The following is a 14,065-nucleotide window of genomic DNA, read 5'->3' as shown; positions in this document are numbered from 1 at the left end:
CAGTGGGGAGAATGACACATGAATAATTGCTGTGGAAGTAGCCCTGAATGGAGGCTTGCCAACATCCTTTCATCCCAGAAGTAAATGTCTATTGATTATTTCGTGCTGGTCAGGCCCATGCTAGAAACTGAGGCTGCAGAGATAAGAAGATGTCCTGCCTTTGCTTGAGTGACCCTCCATCCTGCCCAGGAGTCTTTTGACACTGCCGGCTTTTGCCTTCTTTCTTCCCTTTTCTCGGTGGAGACGGATTCAATGAGCAGAGTGGTTGCTTAGCAGTTTAAAATGGGACAATCAAGAAACCATGCATTTCCACACAGGAGCTCAGTCAAGGCTGAAGGACTTGACGTTTATCGCTTTGTACCAGATCCTTGCTTTTCAAATCCCCGGCTTAAAGTTTATTGTCCCTTTGTTTTGAAGTGGTGGTGAGTTTATGTAAATGTATCTCCGTGGTGTAAAGAGGATTTAATTGCCCACTAAAGAGTATAATCTGTTCTCTTTATTGAAAAATGAGAGCTGGATTATTTTGGCCTGGACCTGAGCTGGAATCCTCACTGAGAGGGGGCTTTGGGGGCAGGATTCTGAATGTCTTCTGCTACTTAAGAGTTGCAGAAAAGACTCAGATTTCAGTTTCTACTCTTCCCCTTGTGGGCAAAAGAGAAAGAAATAATAGGATTGCATACTCTCTTCTCTATCAGTTATTCTTATGACTGTGACATGGATGCACAGAGATCTTGGTTGGCTTTCCTGTGGTTCCCACATTTCCTCCCTTCCCCTACACATGATATTAACATTGGTAATTTAACATGTGCGCATACTGCCAATGGAAGTGTTTCTTCATTTATCTCCCCCAACCCCCTCTAAACCTCTTTCTTTTCTCCACTGGGGTTTCTCTTTCACTATCTAAAGTCTCTCTTATATCCCAATTACTCCCTAGTTTCTACATATGAGAGAAAACATATGACCCTTCACTTGCTGTGACGGGCTAATCTCACTTATAGTGTTCCCTAGGTCCATCCATTTTTCTGCAAATGACAGAATTTTGTTCTTCTTTATTGCTAAGTAGTAGAAATAAGTGATATCGGCCGGGCGTGGTGGCGCACGCTTGTAATCCCCGCGCTTGGGAGGCGGAGACAGGAGGATCGCGCAGGTTCGAAGCCAGCCGCGCTGGCTTAAGAGACCCTGTTTCCAAAAATGAAAAAATAGTTCTGGGAGTGTAGCCCTGTGGTAGAAGGGTTTCCAGGAACCCCAGTACCACCAAAATAAATAAATAAATAAATAAATAAATAAATAAATAAATAAATAAAATAAAAAGAAAGAAATAAGTGATAGCAATCCTTAGCCAGGGACTCTTCCAACAGCAATGGGCTGGGGTGGGTGTGCGTGTATTCAAATGGAAACATGGAAGAAACAATCTATGCCCAAAGTTTAGGAATCAGAGTTGGTAGGATTTAGTGACTCCTTTTACTCTTCCTGTTTAGGACTTTGTTTCATTTTTACTTGCTTTTATGTATGTATGTATGTATGTATGTATGTATGTATGTATGTATTATTTATTGTGGTACTGGGGTTCCTGGAAGCCCTTCCACCTCCGGGCTACATTCCCAGACCTACTTTTATATTTTTATTTGGAAACAGGGTCTCTTAAGCCAGAGAGACTGGCCTTGAACCTACGCGATCCTCCTGTCTCCACCTCCCAAGCGCAGGGATTACAAGGTGCGCCACCACGCCCGGCCTTACTTGCCTTTATTTTTGAAGCAAGGGTTGGTTGGTTTGGTGTTTTGAAACCTTCACCCAACTTTCTAACATTTTTCTTTTGTTTCAAGAAACTGGGCAACATAAATGTCTTTTGACCTACCACTTTAACTTGGAGGATTTTATCTCAAGGAATAAATTTTAAAAGTATACAAAGATGTCTGTTTACAGTGTTCATCCCCAAATGGTTTACAATGATGTAAATGCCGGCCATGGAAGAAGTGTTCACTAAAGGAAGATAATTCAGTAAAGCCTGGTGTAACTTAATGAGACCCTGTTTCAAAATAAAGTATAAAAAATAAGGCTGGGGGTGTAGCTCAGAGGTAGAATGCTCCTGAGTTCCATCCCCAGTACTGTTAAAAAATAAGTTTGTTCTAGTAAGTGTGCTCTGTTCTATAATACCAGTACCATAAATCTCAGACATCTTTCTTTTTTGTTAAGGTGGGAGAAATACTGTCACCCACTTCACAGGCAGCTACTGTGAGCATCATATAATATTATTCATGGATATTGCTTTGCAGAGGGCCTACATGCTGCAAGGGCTAAGAAGGTAATTATTATTTTATAGCTTCCTCAACATTTGCCTTAGGGGTTAAATGCACAAATTAATCTTTTCCTTTCAACACCATCTGTTTCTTAGGATAACCTTTCATTTAGACAAGTTTACCAGGCTGTACTCCTGATGAATTCTGTCCCTCCTTTTGTTTTGAATCCTATTTGGTACATTTTCACATTAAAATAAATACCGAACACCATGATGATATTTAAATAATGCTGTCCTGGTGTCCTGTCTTCTTTCTTATTCTTATATTCTGGTATACTTTTACATCAGACCTCAGGTGGAACATTTTCAATTGTTAAAGTTTTTTAGATTTATTTTAATTAATCAACTTTTGAGGCCCAAAGAAAATGGAGCCTTGAAGCATCATGGAATTAATTTTTTTATAGAAAAAAAAGCTAAATGCCAGTTGATGGAATTACAATGTAAAGGCCAGCGGGTGAAATGAGAGAGAGCTTATTCATAGGAAACACTGAATATCACGTTGATTGGCCACAAACTGAGGGTGCCAAGTCGTCCCAGAGGTGTCTCAGGATTTGGGGGTCATCTCATGGAAGTCACTCCAAGAGATTGTGTTAAGATCGTCTGCATGGTAATTGCCAAAAAGCTTGACTCATGGAATTTAAATGTGACTTTGACAGGGAACTGCTTCCTTGCACTTGTGATGAATGGACTTATTTATAAGCACCTTCCCATCACCTCTCTGCAGCCTTTTGCCAGGAACAGCAAGCCTGCAGGTAGAGACTGTTTGAAGGAGAGGAGGAAGAGAGCGTGCTGACTGTTGTCAAGAGCCTGGAGCCAAAGGCAGAGCAGGACACAGGTGCATTAAGGCCTGCGCTCCATGGGCTCATTCTTCCCCTCCTCTGGTGTTTACTTTAGGGGGTTCAGCAATAAAAAGCCCATGAATGCCACCCCCTTTCCACCAAATCCCCTCAAATCAAAGTCATCTTGTAAAAATAAATTTTCCTGTATAAAGAGCACTCTATCAGGCCCTGTGAGAAGACACAAAGAGAAAAGATACTGCTGGGACTTTTGAAGGGCAAACTCGTCATCCTTAACCACCATGGGGCCACAGGCCTTTTGGACAAGACACAGGAACCAAGACAGAGCAAAGCAACCGTAAGCACTGTTCAGGGAGCATGGGCAGAGATGCCTCTTTCGTTTAAACCAAAGGATGCACAGAGAGGGCTGGTGGCTAAACTGGCACAGGAGAACTTGGGGACAAGTTTCCTAAGGGAGATGGAAGGGTGTAGGGAATGAGAATTTTTTTCCTTTGTTCTTTGCTATATAATTTGAATTAAAAAAATTGGCCATGCCAATTAGAATTTTTTAGAAAAGCTTTTATTATTTATCATTTTTATTTTTATTTTTATTTTTATATTATTTATTTATTATTATTTTTATTATTTTTGTGGTACTGGGGATGGACCCCAGGGGCATTCTATCTCTGAGCTACACCCTCAGCCCTATTTTTTTCTGTTCTTTATTTTGAAACAGGGTCTCACTGAGTTGCAAAGGGCCTAAGTGGCTGAGGCTGTCCACAAACTGTGATCCTTCTGTCTCAGCCTCCCAAATGCTGGGATTACAAGGATGTGCTACCATGGCCAGGTTTAGTATTTTTTATTTTTCTATTGGCGTATTGTAGTCATACATCTTTATGGGGTACAAAGTGCTGGAGGCATACATGCACACATGACTTATTTAGCTCTTCCCCAATTCCCACCCCATTCCCTCCCCCCTCTTGCCAATTAGTATTTTTAAAAGCAGGGTTAGGAACACTTTCCATTGTGTTCCTAAGTGTTTGTATTTAAATGTAGCTTATGGTTACTTGAAATAAGAAACTTCATTTGATGGGGCCATGTCTAGGTCAACAGTCTGCTATAATCCAAAAGACCCTACCACACAACTTAGAGGAAGATTTATTTGCTCACCGTTTCTTGGATTCCAGGTTCAGTCCATGTATGGCTGAGGTCTTTGGATTCCAGAGCATGGTGGTGTTAGAAAGAGAGCAAGCAAATGGGCTGTGCCTCTCACATCATGAAGCCTGGAAGCCAAGCGAGTCAGCAAGCAAAGAGATTCCAAGACAAAAGCATAGTTCCTAAGATTACACTACTACGGACCCACCTTTTATAGTCACATCCACTGTCCTAGGTTACCACCCAAGTAAACCCATCACAGTGGAATTTACCTTCCGATGTAATTACAACTCTTATGACTCAATTATATAAAGTCTGAACACCAATTTATGATCTCTTCAGAGGACATTCTAGACCTAACTATAATGGGCCACTTGTCACTTGATCCAGTATGTGAGGTGTTAGGGAAGGTGGTTTATTTCCCTGTGGCAAAGAGAAGTGGGAAGAGAAGAGTTTAATAAATGGCCCTGAAGCCTAATTTCTGCTCCCTCCAGCTTGCAGATGTTGTAGTCAGACTTGCTCTGACTTGTGCTAAACAGCAGCTGGGCTTTAGCCCTTTAAGGCAGAAACGTGTGGTGGTGTGAGAAAAAAATAAACCTTTCATCTCAGAGCACGAACACTTTGAGCAAGAAGTCAGGGGCAGCAGCCATGAATCCAACGATGGAAAACAACGGAATAAACTGAACATTTTCAGAGCCAAAAATCTAGAGTCAGAAAGCTAGAAGTAATCTATGATCTTCTAACTCAGAGGTGACAAAGTTGAAGCCACAGAAATTAAATGCGTTGCCAACAGTATTTAGGTAGCCTTCTGTCTGCATATTATGGGTGATTATGGGGTGGCAGGAGGATGATGTCTAGGCTCCCTCCTGAATGTCCTTGGGATACTGGTTTCTGTTCCTGGTTTCTTCTTGTTCCTGTCCTATCTTTATTAGCTGTTATAATACTTTATTCTTAGTTCTTGGTACAAAAAAGAATTTTGTCCAAGAAAGATCCAACGAAATAAACTCTAAGTTTATGATCCCAGGTGATATTTTCCTTTAGAATAGTGATTCAACTCCTAATTACATAATTTTGGCAAGCAGCTTCTTGATTCTGAGGTGCATTGTAAAAAAATATATTTCTCTGCAAAAGGACTTCTTTCTCTCCATTAATTACAGTAAGATAAGAATTTATGGGCTGAGCATGAGGGTGCATACTTTTAAACCCAGTACTTGGGAGGCTGAGACATAAGGATTTCAAGTTTGAGACCAGTCTCAGCAACTTTGAGTCTTTGCAATCCAGTGAGGCCCTGTTTCAAAACAAACAAACAAACAAAAAAAATGAAGTAAGGCTAGAGGTTTAGCTCAGAGATAGAATGGCTCAGGATCAATCCCCTGTATCACTAAAATAAAAGGAAGAAGGAAGGAAAAATTATTTTAGTCTACAGATAAAGTTTATAAGCTTAGTTCTAGCTAACTTAAAGACACTATTCAGTTCTTGGAAAATGTAGTTGGATATATGTGGGAGATGTTGAAAAAACAAATTCAATCTAATATTGAGAAGTATATGGTATTAGCAATTAATGTTTGCAATGCAAGTTAAAACTTGCTCTGAATCTATAGTTTTCAAAGATTGAATGTGAAGACATTAAAAAGCAAGTTTGTTATATTGAAGTTTGATGTATTATATATATTTCTACTGTGATTGCTAGGTTGAAATACAGTAGCAGAGTAGCCAAGCTAACGCCTGATATCTCCATCAAAGGCCATTGCTGTTCCCCTCTAGGGGCCTCAGCCTACAGCACCGAAGGTTATCAATAGCCACAGGCTTTCTCGCCTAGAAGAGCCACATCTCCAAGCATCAAGCAGAGAGCCTGAAAAGGTCCTTTATCCAGTAAAATTTGTGCCTTCTGTGGGAAACTGGTCTCCATTCAGAGCAGAGTATTTTCTGAGCATTGTGGAATTAAGAACACAAGTTCTGGAGTTACACTCAAATTCAGTTTCCAGCCCAGCCCTTCCTTGAGCTTCCCCATGGCACTGGGCAAGTTTACTCTTTCTATCCTAAATTTTAGACAATGGGGTGAGAACCCAGGTCCCAGATTTTCACAAGGCCTGAGTACATAGGCCACTGGGCACTAAGCGGAGTTGCCGTTACCTGTAGAGCATGCGGTATCCCTGCCCTGCTTAGAGGTAGTTTGAGTGAGGTTGACTTGTCTATAAACAGCTGTTGAAGAGCCAGGAGGCCCACCTTTGACTTGGTAAAAATAAACTTAGAAATTATTCCTAGGAGAAAGGGAATTGGGAAAGTAACTAGAATTATTTTTCAAGCCTCACCATGAGAAGAGTAGAGAGTGCCCCCCCCCCCAAGTATGGTCAATAGCATTAGTTGCTAGAAAGTTCTTCAAAGTAGGACAACTTTAAGAAGTCTATGCTTGTACACCTGTATACCTGTTTACCTATTGGCATTCGGACTGCCAAAATAAATCTTTTTCAGTCCTGGCTTAAAATTACACTTCTCCTGCCCAAGCCATCTCAGTGGCTAGTTCCCAGGCAATGATCTGGTACATCATTTAAATCACCATTCAAGATACTTGTTTACGTCTGATACTCAGATTAGGAACATCAGAAATACCCTGACATGGTTAGAGTTGACAGGAGCCGGGTATGGTGGTGCACGCTTGTAATCCCAGCACCTGGGAGGCTGAGACAGGAGGATCTGTGTTCACGGACAGCTGCTTAGTGAAGCCTTTGGCAACTCAGTGAGAGCCTGTTTCAAAATAAAAATAAAAAAATAGGGCTGGGGTGTAGCTCAGAGATAGAATGCCCTGAATTCCATCCTCAGTTAAGAAAAAAGAAAAAAAAAAAGATCCAAGTTTATAACTTAGTGTGGACATACAAAATCAAATTCTGGACGGGGAGCAATGAATCACTTTCAGCAGCTCTCTTATGATCCTTACACATGCTGAAGTACAGAACCAGGAGGTTCCGGAAGATACAGGACTAGCCGTACCTGGTTGGGTTGCTTTTATCTAATGACAGTTTTGTTTTGTAGCCCCTTTCTTGAGTTTAAACTATTTAGTTCTTGCATATGAAAGCTTGTTGCCTAAAAGCTATTTCTTGCATATATTTCTTATTAACTACAACTCAGAAACATAGGACTATGCATAAGGGCAAAAGAAAGCACTGTTTTGGTTTTCATTTTTCTTACAAGTGGAACACCATCACTAGCTGGGAAGGTGAGACACCATGAGCAGGCTCGCTAATTCTAGGCTAATTTTTTACCTTTCAAATGAAAAACTTGACACATTATCCAAGTATAGACTGATTTTATTGACAAGTTTGGTCTCAGTAACTCATCTTTGTTTTTTGATAGCCAAGCAGGATACCAACAGGGCTCCAAGGATAAAGCTTCCAGAAAGGCCTGCCACCCACAGAGCTTTGGAATCCACGGGCAAACCTAGGGATGGAAAGATCTGTTAGTGTATGCTGGAGACAACCAGGTGGTTCTAGATCCTCACAAACACCAATGGTCCCCTTCACCAGGAAGTCGTCATGATAATCAGTAAAAGACAAGGGTGAGGAAGCAGCTTTGCCTTGACTGTTGGCTCAGGAAGCTGGTTATATTTCTGTGTACTCACTTGAATATTTAGGGGGATTTTCTGAAGGGTCTTCAGAGGCTTGGAGTAGAATCATGGGGCCCTGGCTAGAAATGCTGGCAGTACCGTTTTGAATATAGAAGTTAGGTTTCTTTTTTCCTGTTGGAGAAATGAGAACTAGTCATTTGGTGGAATTTTATTTTTGCACATATAAATCAGGAGTAGGTAGGGATTGTTATAGTACAAAGCCTAGTGCCCTAATACATAAAGTTCTATTCTGTGCCTTATGAAGCCTCATATTAGTGTGTTAATACAAACTTATTTAAGTCTGAGGCTGAGTATCCAGTGCTATTACCTGTTTCACCAGAACTAAAGCATAGAAGTTTTATTAGGTATTTCACACTACCATCCTTGTCTAAAAAGAGGTGCTCTGGCACTACCACGTTGATAACTCAGTGTCTTACCACTAGGAAGAGTATCCAATGGTTAAAACAGGAAGAACAAACTCTTAAGTCTACTCAGTTGAAAAAGTTAATGTAATGCTGTTTAGTTCTTTAGAAGTGCAGATAATAGCTGGGCATGGTAGTGCATGCCTGTCACCCCAGATACCACTTTGGAGAGTGGAACAGAAGGGTATTAGGTTCAGAGACATCCTCAACAAGTAGTTAGACTCTTTAAAGAACCTAGTAAGACTGTTTCCAAATAAATAAAATTGGGCTGGGTGTGTAGCTTGATGGTATAATGCTTCTTGGTTCAATCCCCAGTACCATTTCTGACCCCAGAAAAGCAGAAAATATGTGTAACTTTTAAAATGTCTTTTATAGTAACTAATTTTTTTTGTTGTACTGGGGATTAAACCCAGGGGCATTTTACCACAAAGCCACACCCCTAGCCCTATTTTTTTTTTTTTGAAACAGGGTCTCACACTAAATTGTGAAGGGCCTAAGTAGCTGAGGCTGGCTGTAAACTGTAATCCTCTTGTTTCAGCCTCTCAAATACTGGGATTACAAGTGTGCACCACCACACCCAGCTAATAACTATCATTTAATGACTGACTTGTTTTCTGCATGCTAAAAGTAAAAAGCTTAAAGCCTTTTTTTTTAATTCAATGGTCCAAGCTTCCCAATTCAAGGAGGGCAGGTATGAGTTTGTGAACCAGATGAAAGTACAGGAACACTACAGAAGCACTGGCCCAATCTAGGAGAGAATACTCAGTCCATCATGACATTCCATCTTGAGATCTTTAGAACACGTTGCCCAACCTGCCTTCAGGAGACTATAGACATTTACATCTGTGGATTAGCCAGAGGTAGATGTAGACCATAAGATATTTGGCTCATGGATTAACATTTCCCATATAAATTTTGAAGTTTGAGGGAAATTGCTGAGGTTGAACAATTTGAGTATTTATAGCTTGTATTTTAAAAGGCCTGAAAGTCTAGAAGGCCAGTTTTCTTTGTTCTAGTGTATCATGGTATTAGAGAAGTTTCATTACTAAGATAAATTCTCAGTTTAAGTCACTTGGCTAGAGGCTAAAAATGATTAGAAGAAAGACCCAAGATCCACTGACGTCTGTCCTCTAGCATAGACAGCTTGGATACTCACGACTGGCCCCAGGACAGGTCACCATACAGGATAGTGTCCCAGCAGGCTGGCAAATGGACACGCTGCAATGCAGGTACACCTAGGGACCAATACAACTTGGGTCATGTTGAATCACCGTGTCTCCCACCCTGTTCTACCACTTTTTGGATGGATGAGTGGAGAAAATAGAACATCTTCACATTCCCAAGATTATCACAAAAAATGTAAAGAACTTGGGCCTCAATGGCAGGCACTGCTCCCATCACTGGTAGGCAGGGCCACTCAGAGGAAGGACCAGCAGCTGCAGCGAAGTGTTGAAGCATCGATTGAGGACTAGAAGGATGGGGTAGAGCCCCAAGGTGAGGATGTCTGAATCCTTCTAGGGCCACTTAAGGAAGCATCGTACCTGTCCCCTGAGAGCTTGCCATGGCTCTGCAGAGTCCACAAAGCTGAAGGTAGAAATGCCAAAGCGCTGGTGGTGAGAGGGAAAAGGCAGGTTCGAGGCGTTCTGGATGGGTATCAGCTGGGTCTGATAGTTGTCTCCAGCGTAGGGGCATCTAAGCCAGGAGATGTAACAATCAGGACTGGGACCTTTGAGGTTTGCGTAGGGATACACAAAGGCATGGCTTACCCCTTCTCCAGTATGGGCCACTGTGGCTGGCTTTGGGGGTCGGGGTTGGGCGTGGCCCAGCACTGCTGCAGGAGGAGTCCCAGTAAGGGGTCTGTTCTGTGAGCAATGGAGACTTCTACATAAATAGGATCCTGGAGTAACTTCACCACCGGGTAGTCACCAACAGCATAGTAGGAGCCATAGCTTTTGTCTGAACAAAGACAAAACGGGGAGTTGGAGTGGTGAAGATCTTTAAAGCAGCTTGAGATAGTTTATCACCTCAGTAGACACTGATGCCCGTGTCTCGCTACCCAGTTAGAAGCTTCATGGTCACGACCATGTTGAATGTAGCCGACTGCAGACAATTTTTCCAGGCAAGAGGGTCTTACCCTTGGCAATCTGAAGTGCCAGAGAGAGGGGTCCAAGCTGGGTCTTTGGAAGGGGTGGCGGAAGAGTAAAGACCCGGATATTAACTGGGAAGGAGTTGCTGTTCATAGAGAAGCGGCAGCTGACCCGGAGCCTGCAGAAAAGCAAGAGAGCTTAGCGAGCCAGCTTAGGTAGGCTAGCCATACCTCCTTTCTGGCCTGGGCTGGGTTAACTAAGACCTTACCTGAAGATAACATCACGAGTGATGGAGCCACGGTCCCCTGCTCTCACATCCCTAGCGGCAACAAGCTCATTTTCATACACGGCTTGGTCTCCAGTGATCTAAGGACGGGTGAGAGGTCTCATTCCTGCTGGCCGGATGCTCTGTCTTCTACATCACTTGGCCTGTTCTCAGTCCCACTTCCCATTGCAGGGCACCTCCTGCCTCAGAGGCAGGAGCTCCTCACACTCAATGACCAGGGAGGAAGGGATTTGTTCTTTCCGGAGGGGCTGGGGGTGCTCACATCAGACAGATTCCCCACAGCCCTGCTGCTTCCCAGGGAAGTGAGGAAACTGCTTTCTGCAGCTTAAAGGGTCAGAAGATCACAGCTGTAATGATCTAATCTAAGTGCCCATGGGCTTAAACTTTCTCCAAGATAAAGCATTCTTTTGACTCTACAGACTGTCCTAAACACCATACAGGCGTCAGGGCAATCCACCGGCCAGAATATTGTAGCTCTCCTCCTATACTCTTTTGGGACATTATTTTCCCAGGCCTCCAGAGCTGGAACAAAGCCCTAGGGCAGAACTTCTCACCCGTCTCATGGTCCCACAGGAGGTAAATGGAAACCGGAACAGAACGAAGGCATCAGTAGCCATCACAGGGGCACACTCGCTATCGTTTCTGAAAACCAGGTGCACAGAATCCAGGCGCAGTGGGGGCGAGGTCACATTCCGGGAAACAGCGATGGAAAATTGGCCCTCTCGGGTACAATGCGAGGTCACTGGAACACCAGAGCAGCTGTGAGGTCATGCCACTGCTCTGGGATTGAGCCAGTCCCACGGAAGCCTACCCGTGACTTAGAATGAGCCTCACTTCTCACGTAAGAGCTTTAGCTTGATTTGTAATATGGGGAGAGTGGCACCTGCCTTGTCTTCTCAGATCTCACCATGTGGCATATCAATGCTTATGGGGTGGGGGGTTATATTAGAAAACTTTGAAACCTAAATTTGGGGCCCATAGAAAGCCATGTTCTTGTAACAAATCTCTGAACACAATCTCATACTCTATTACTAAAGTGGAAAATCCTTGGGAAGACTATCTTTCATCGAATAGGAAGTTCTTGGCAGAGACTCAATTTCCTGAGGTAACCAAGTGTTGTCAAGTTTGGCTTCTGAGAGAATAGCAGAGGAAGCCATTACGTAGGGTCTGAGCCCTCTAGAAGTTGCTTGTAAGTCAAGCTACTGTATTTAGGGCTTCCCCTCTCACACCCCTCCACTGGCATTCAAAGGAAGTAGCAGCGATTTGCTTGGGTTGGCACAGGAGACAGGGCCAGCCACTCACTTACCCATGTTTCCATAGAAACAGGAGCTTGCCCCTTCCTCTCCAGAGCTGAAGCAGCAGCCTAGTGCCTCACAGTCTCCTTGAGAGACGGGTGAAGCTGCACAGGGCAGCCTGTCCTGCACCGGTACTGAGCCACACAGGTGAGCCTGCGGGGTGTCTGGGGTTGGGTAGATAGAAAAGAGAAGCTCTGATCAGTCAACAGGCTAGCTTTAAGATCAAAGCCTTTGAGGTCAAAGCCTGAGCACTGACCTCCCAGATCTACAGACCATGGCAATAGACCCAGCCCTGAAACATCATGCAGGAGATTAGTGCTCAGAGGTTAGGTCTTAAGAAGCCACCTTCTAAGAGTCCTCTGAATGCATCCTTGTTGGGACCCTGAGCAGGGGGCTCCTTGCCCCTTCCAACTAGGAGCCCTCTTGTCCTTCCCATTCAAAGTGCAAGTTACCTGAGGACCTCTTGAAACGCAGGTCTGGTCTGGTTGGTCTGGGAGGTAGTGGCCAGGGACTCTTCACTTCATGGGTTTCGCCAATCCAGACTGAAGGGACAAGGTGATAGGAGAAGGACAAGGGAATTCTACTTCCATTTATTCTGACTGAGTGGTAGGGCTCTTAGGAACCAGGCAACATCTTCCGAGGTTAAATATGGGACACCTCCTACTAATTCCCCAGTTAAGTGAACAAGTAGCCCCAGGTGGAGACAGGAAATGAGCATTTTAGGCTCAGGGCAGATATGCCTTCTCCAGGGTGTTTGCCAAATCCCCATCCCTGCTTTTGTGTCTTTTCTTGCCCTAGCCAAGGATGAAGGACCCCTGGGCTTGAGCTGATCTTGGTGGAATTTGAGCTCTGCTACTCCCAGGTCACAGTGACAGAGCCTGGAGTGGGCTCACTGTTGGGAACTGTAAGGGTGCTCATAGTAGCAGTTTGGGATCTGGGGAGAACGCTCAGCAGCTACTACAGCACCCAGGCAGTGAGGAGCCATCGGCTGGCAGTTATCTTGAAGAGTGTTCAAGATGGGGAGCACGTTTAGCAGATGCTTCATGAGCATCAGGTGTCAGGGCACAGGGGCAGTAGGACAGACCCAGGCCCCTTCCAAGCAGCCCTTCTCTGCTCAGGCTCATTTCCAGCCATTACCTGGAAGTTTCACAGGACATTTGAGCAGGCTCCTCTTCATGACCGTCTTGTGTCCAGCTACATCTGTCCCTTCCACTCCAACTGGCATGACATAGTGCGGGCCCTGGAGAGACAGGCCCTGTGAGATCAGCCTATCTAGTGGGAGGAGGGGGTCTCAGTGCCCCCGACTGCTCTGTCCTACTCACCCACTCAGTGACATAGCAGCCGCTGTAGGTTGCCTCCAGCACCACCGAACTGTTGGAACCAGTCTGCACCCAGGTGCCACAGCCGGCGTCTTTCCGCAGCCTGTGTGGCAGCCCTCGCTTGTCTGAGGAAAGGGAAGGTGAAGGGCCAAGTGGTCAGTCATCTGGTCACCAGTTCTGGGGAAGGATAGCTGCCCTGCCACTGGACTCCAGGGGGCTTCTGTCCTAGAGGAACCCCTGGGTGGTGAGCTTTGGAAATTGGTCTATCTTATACCACATTTTCTGCAAACAGGAGCTACAAGGGTCTCGAGAGGAGGAAAAACAGCTACAGAGGAAGCTGGAGAGGAACTCTAGGCAGCAGAGAAGACATGCTTACCCCAGGCTGTTAGGACAGGAGTCACTGCCTTCTGGCCGGAAAGGTCTACAGTGAACTGAAAACCCCGAAGTCCACAGTGGAGTTCACCGGGACCTCCTGGCGCCTCGGTTACAGGCTGGCCATGAGAAGGAAAAGTCAACAGAAAACAGAGCAAGATGTGCCGCGACAGCCACATGGTACCACCAGGAGTCTCGCTGGCTGCAAACTCCATTCTTCCGTTCCCGAGAGCCGGCGCATGCCCAGGTCAGAGGGCTTTTTATTTATGCAGAAGTAGCGTGGCATCAGGTGTGCGTCTTCATAGCATGCAGGTGGAGTGCCGCTGGGAAGGATAATTCTTCCAGCCTCTCTCACTCTGGTAAAACAATCTGTGGCTGAACCATATTAAATGCTACAGGGAAAACGTAGCTCCTTCTTGTTGAACGAGGCTGCCTCTGCCTTGCTCCAGGAAGCTC

At 44.5% G+C, this 14,065-nt stretch overlaps 1 protein-coding gene across 1 annotated transcript; it reads right to left on the bottom strand.

Moving 5' to 3' along the window:
• Positions 1–7,558: 7,558 nt before the first annotated feature.
• On the bottom strand, positions 7,559–13,824 carry ZP4 (zona pellucida glycoprotein 4; the record flags this gene model as incomplete). Its single annotated transcript, XM_080717226.1, has 11 exons — positions 7,559–7,662; positions 9,407–9,485; positions 9,792–9,942; positions 10,017–10,206; positions 10,385–10,515; positions 10,606–10,703; positions 11,178–11,365; positions 11,930–12,082; positions 13,056–13,158; positions 13,241–13,362; positions 13,614–13,824. 11 exons carry the CDS (start codon positions 13,822–13,824, stop codon positions 7,559–7,561), a joined length of 1,530 nt encoding a protein of 509 aa, XP_080573352.1.
• Positions 13,825–14,065: the final 241 nt, after the last annotated feature.

Source organism: Muscardinus avellanarius (genome assembly GCF_963383645.1).
Source record: "Muscardinus avellanarius genome assembly, chromosome: 20".
Lineage (NCBI taxonomy): Eukaryota > Metazoa > Chordata > Mammalia > Rodentia > Gliridae > Muscardinus > Muscardinus avellanarius.
This window is presented reverse-complemented; position numbering and strand designations above follow the sequence as displayed.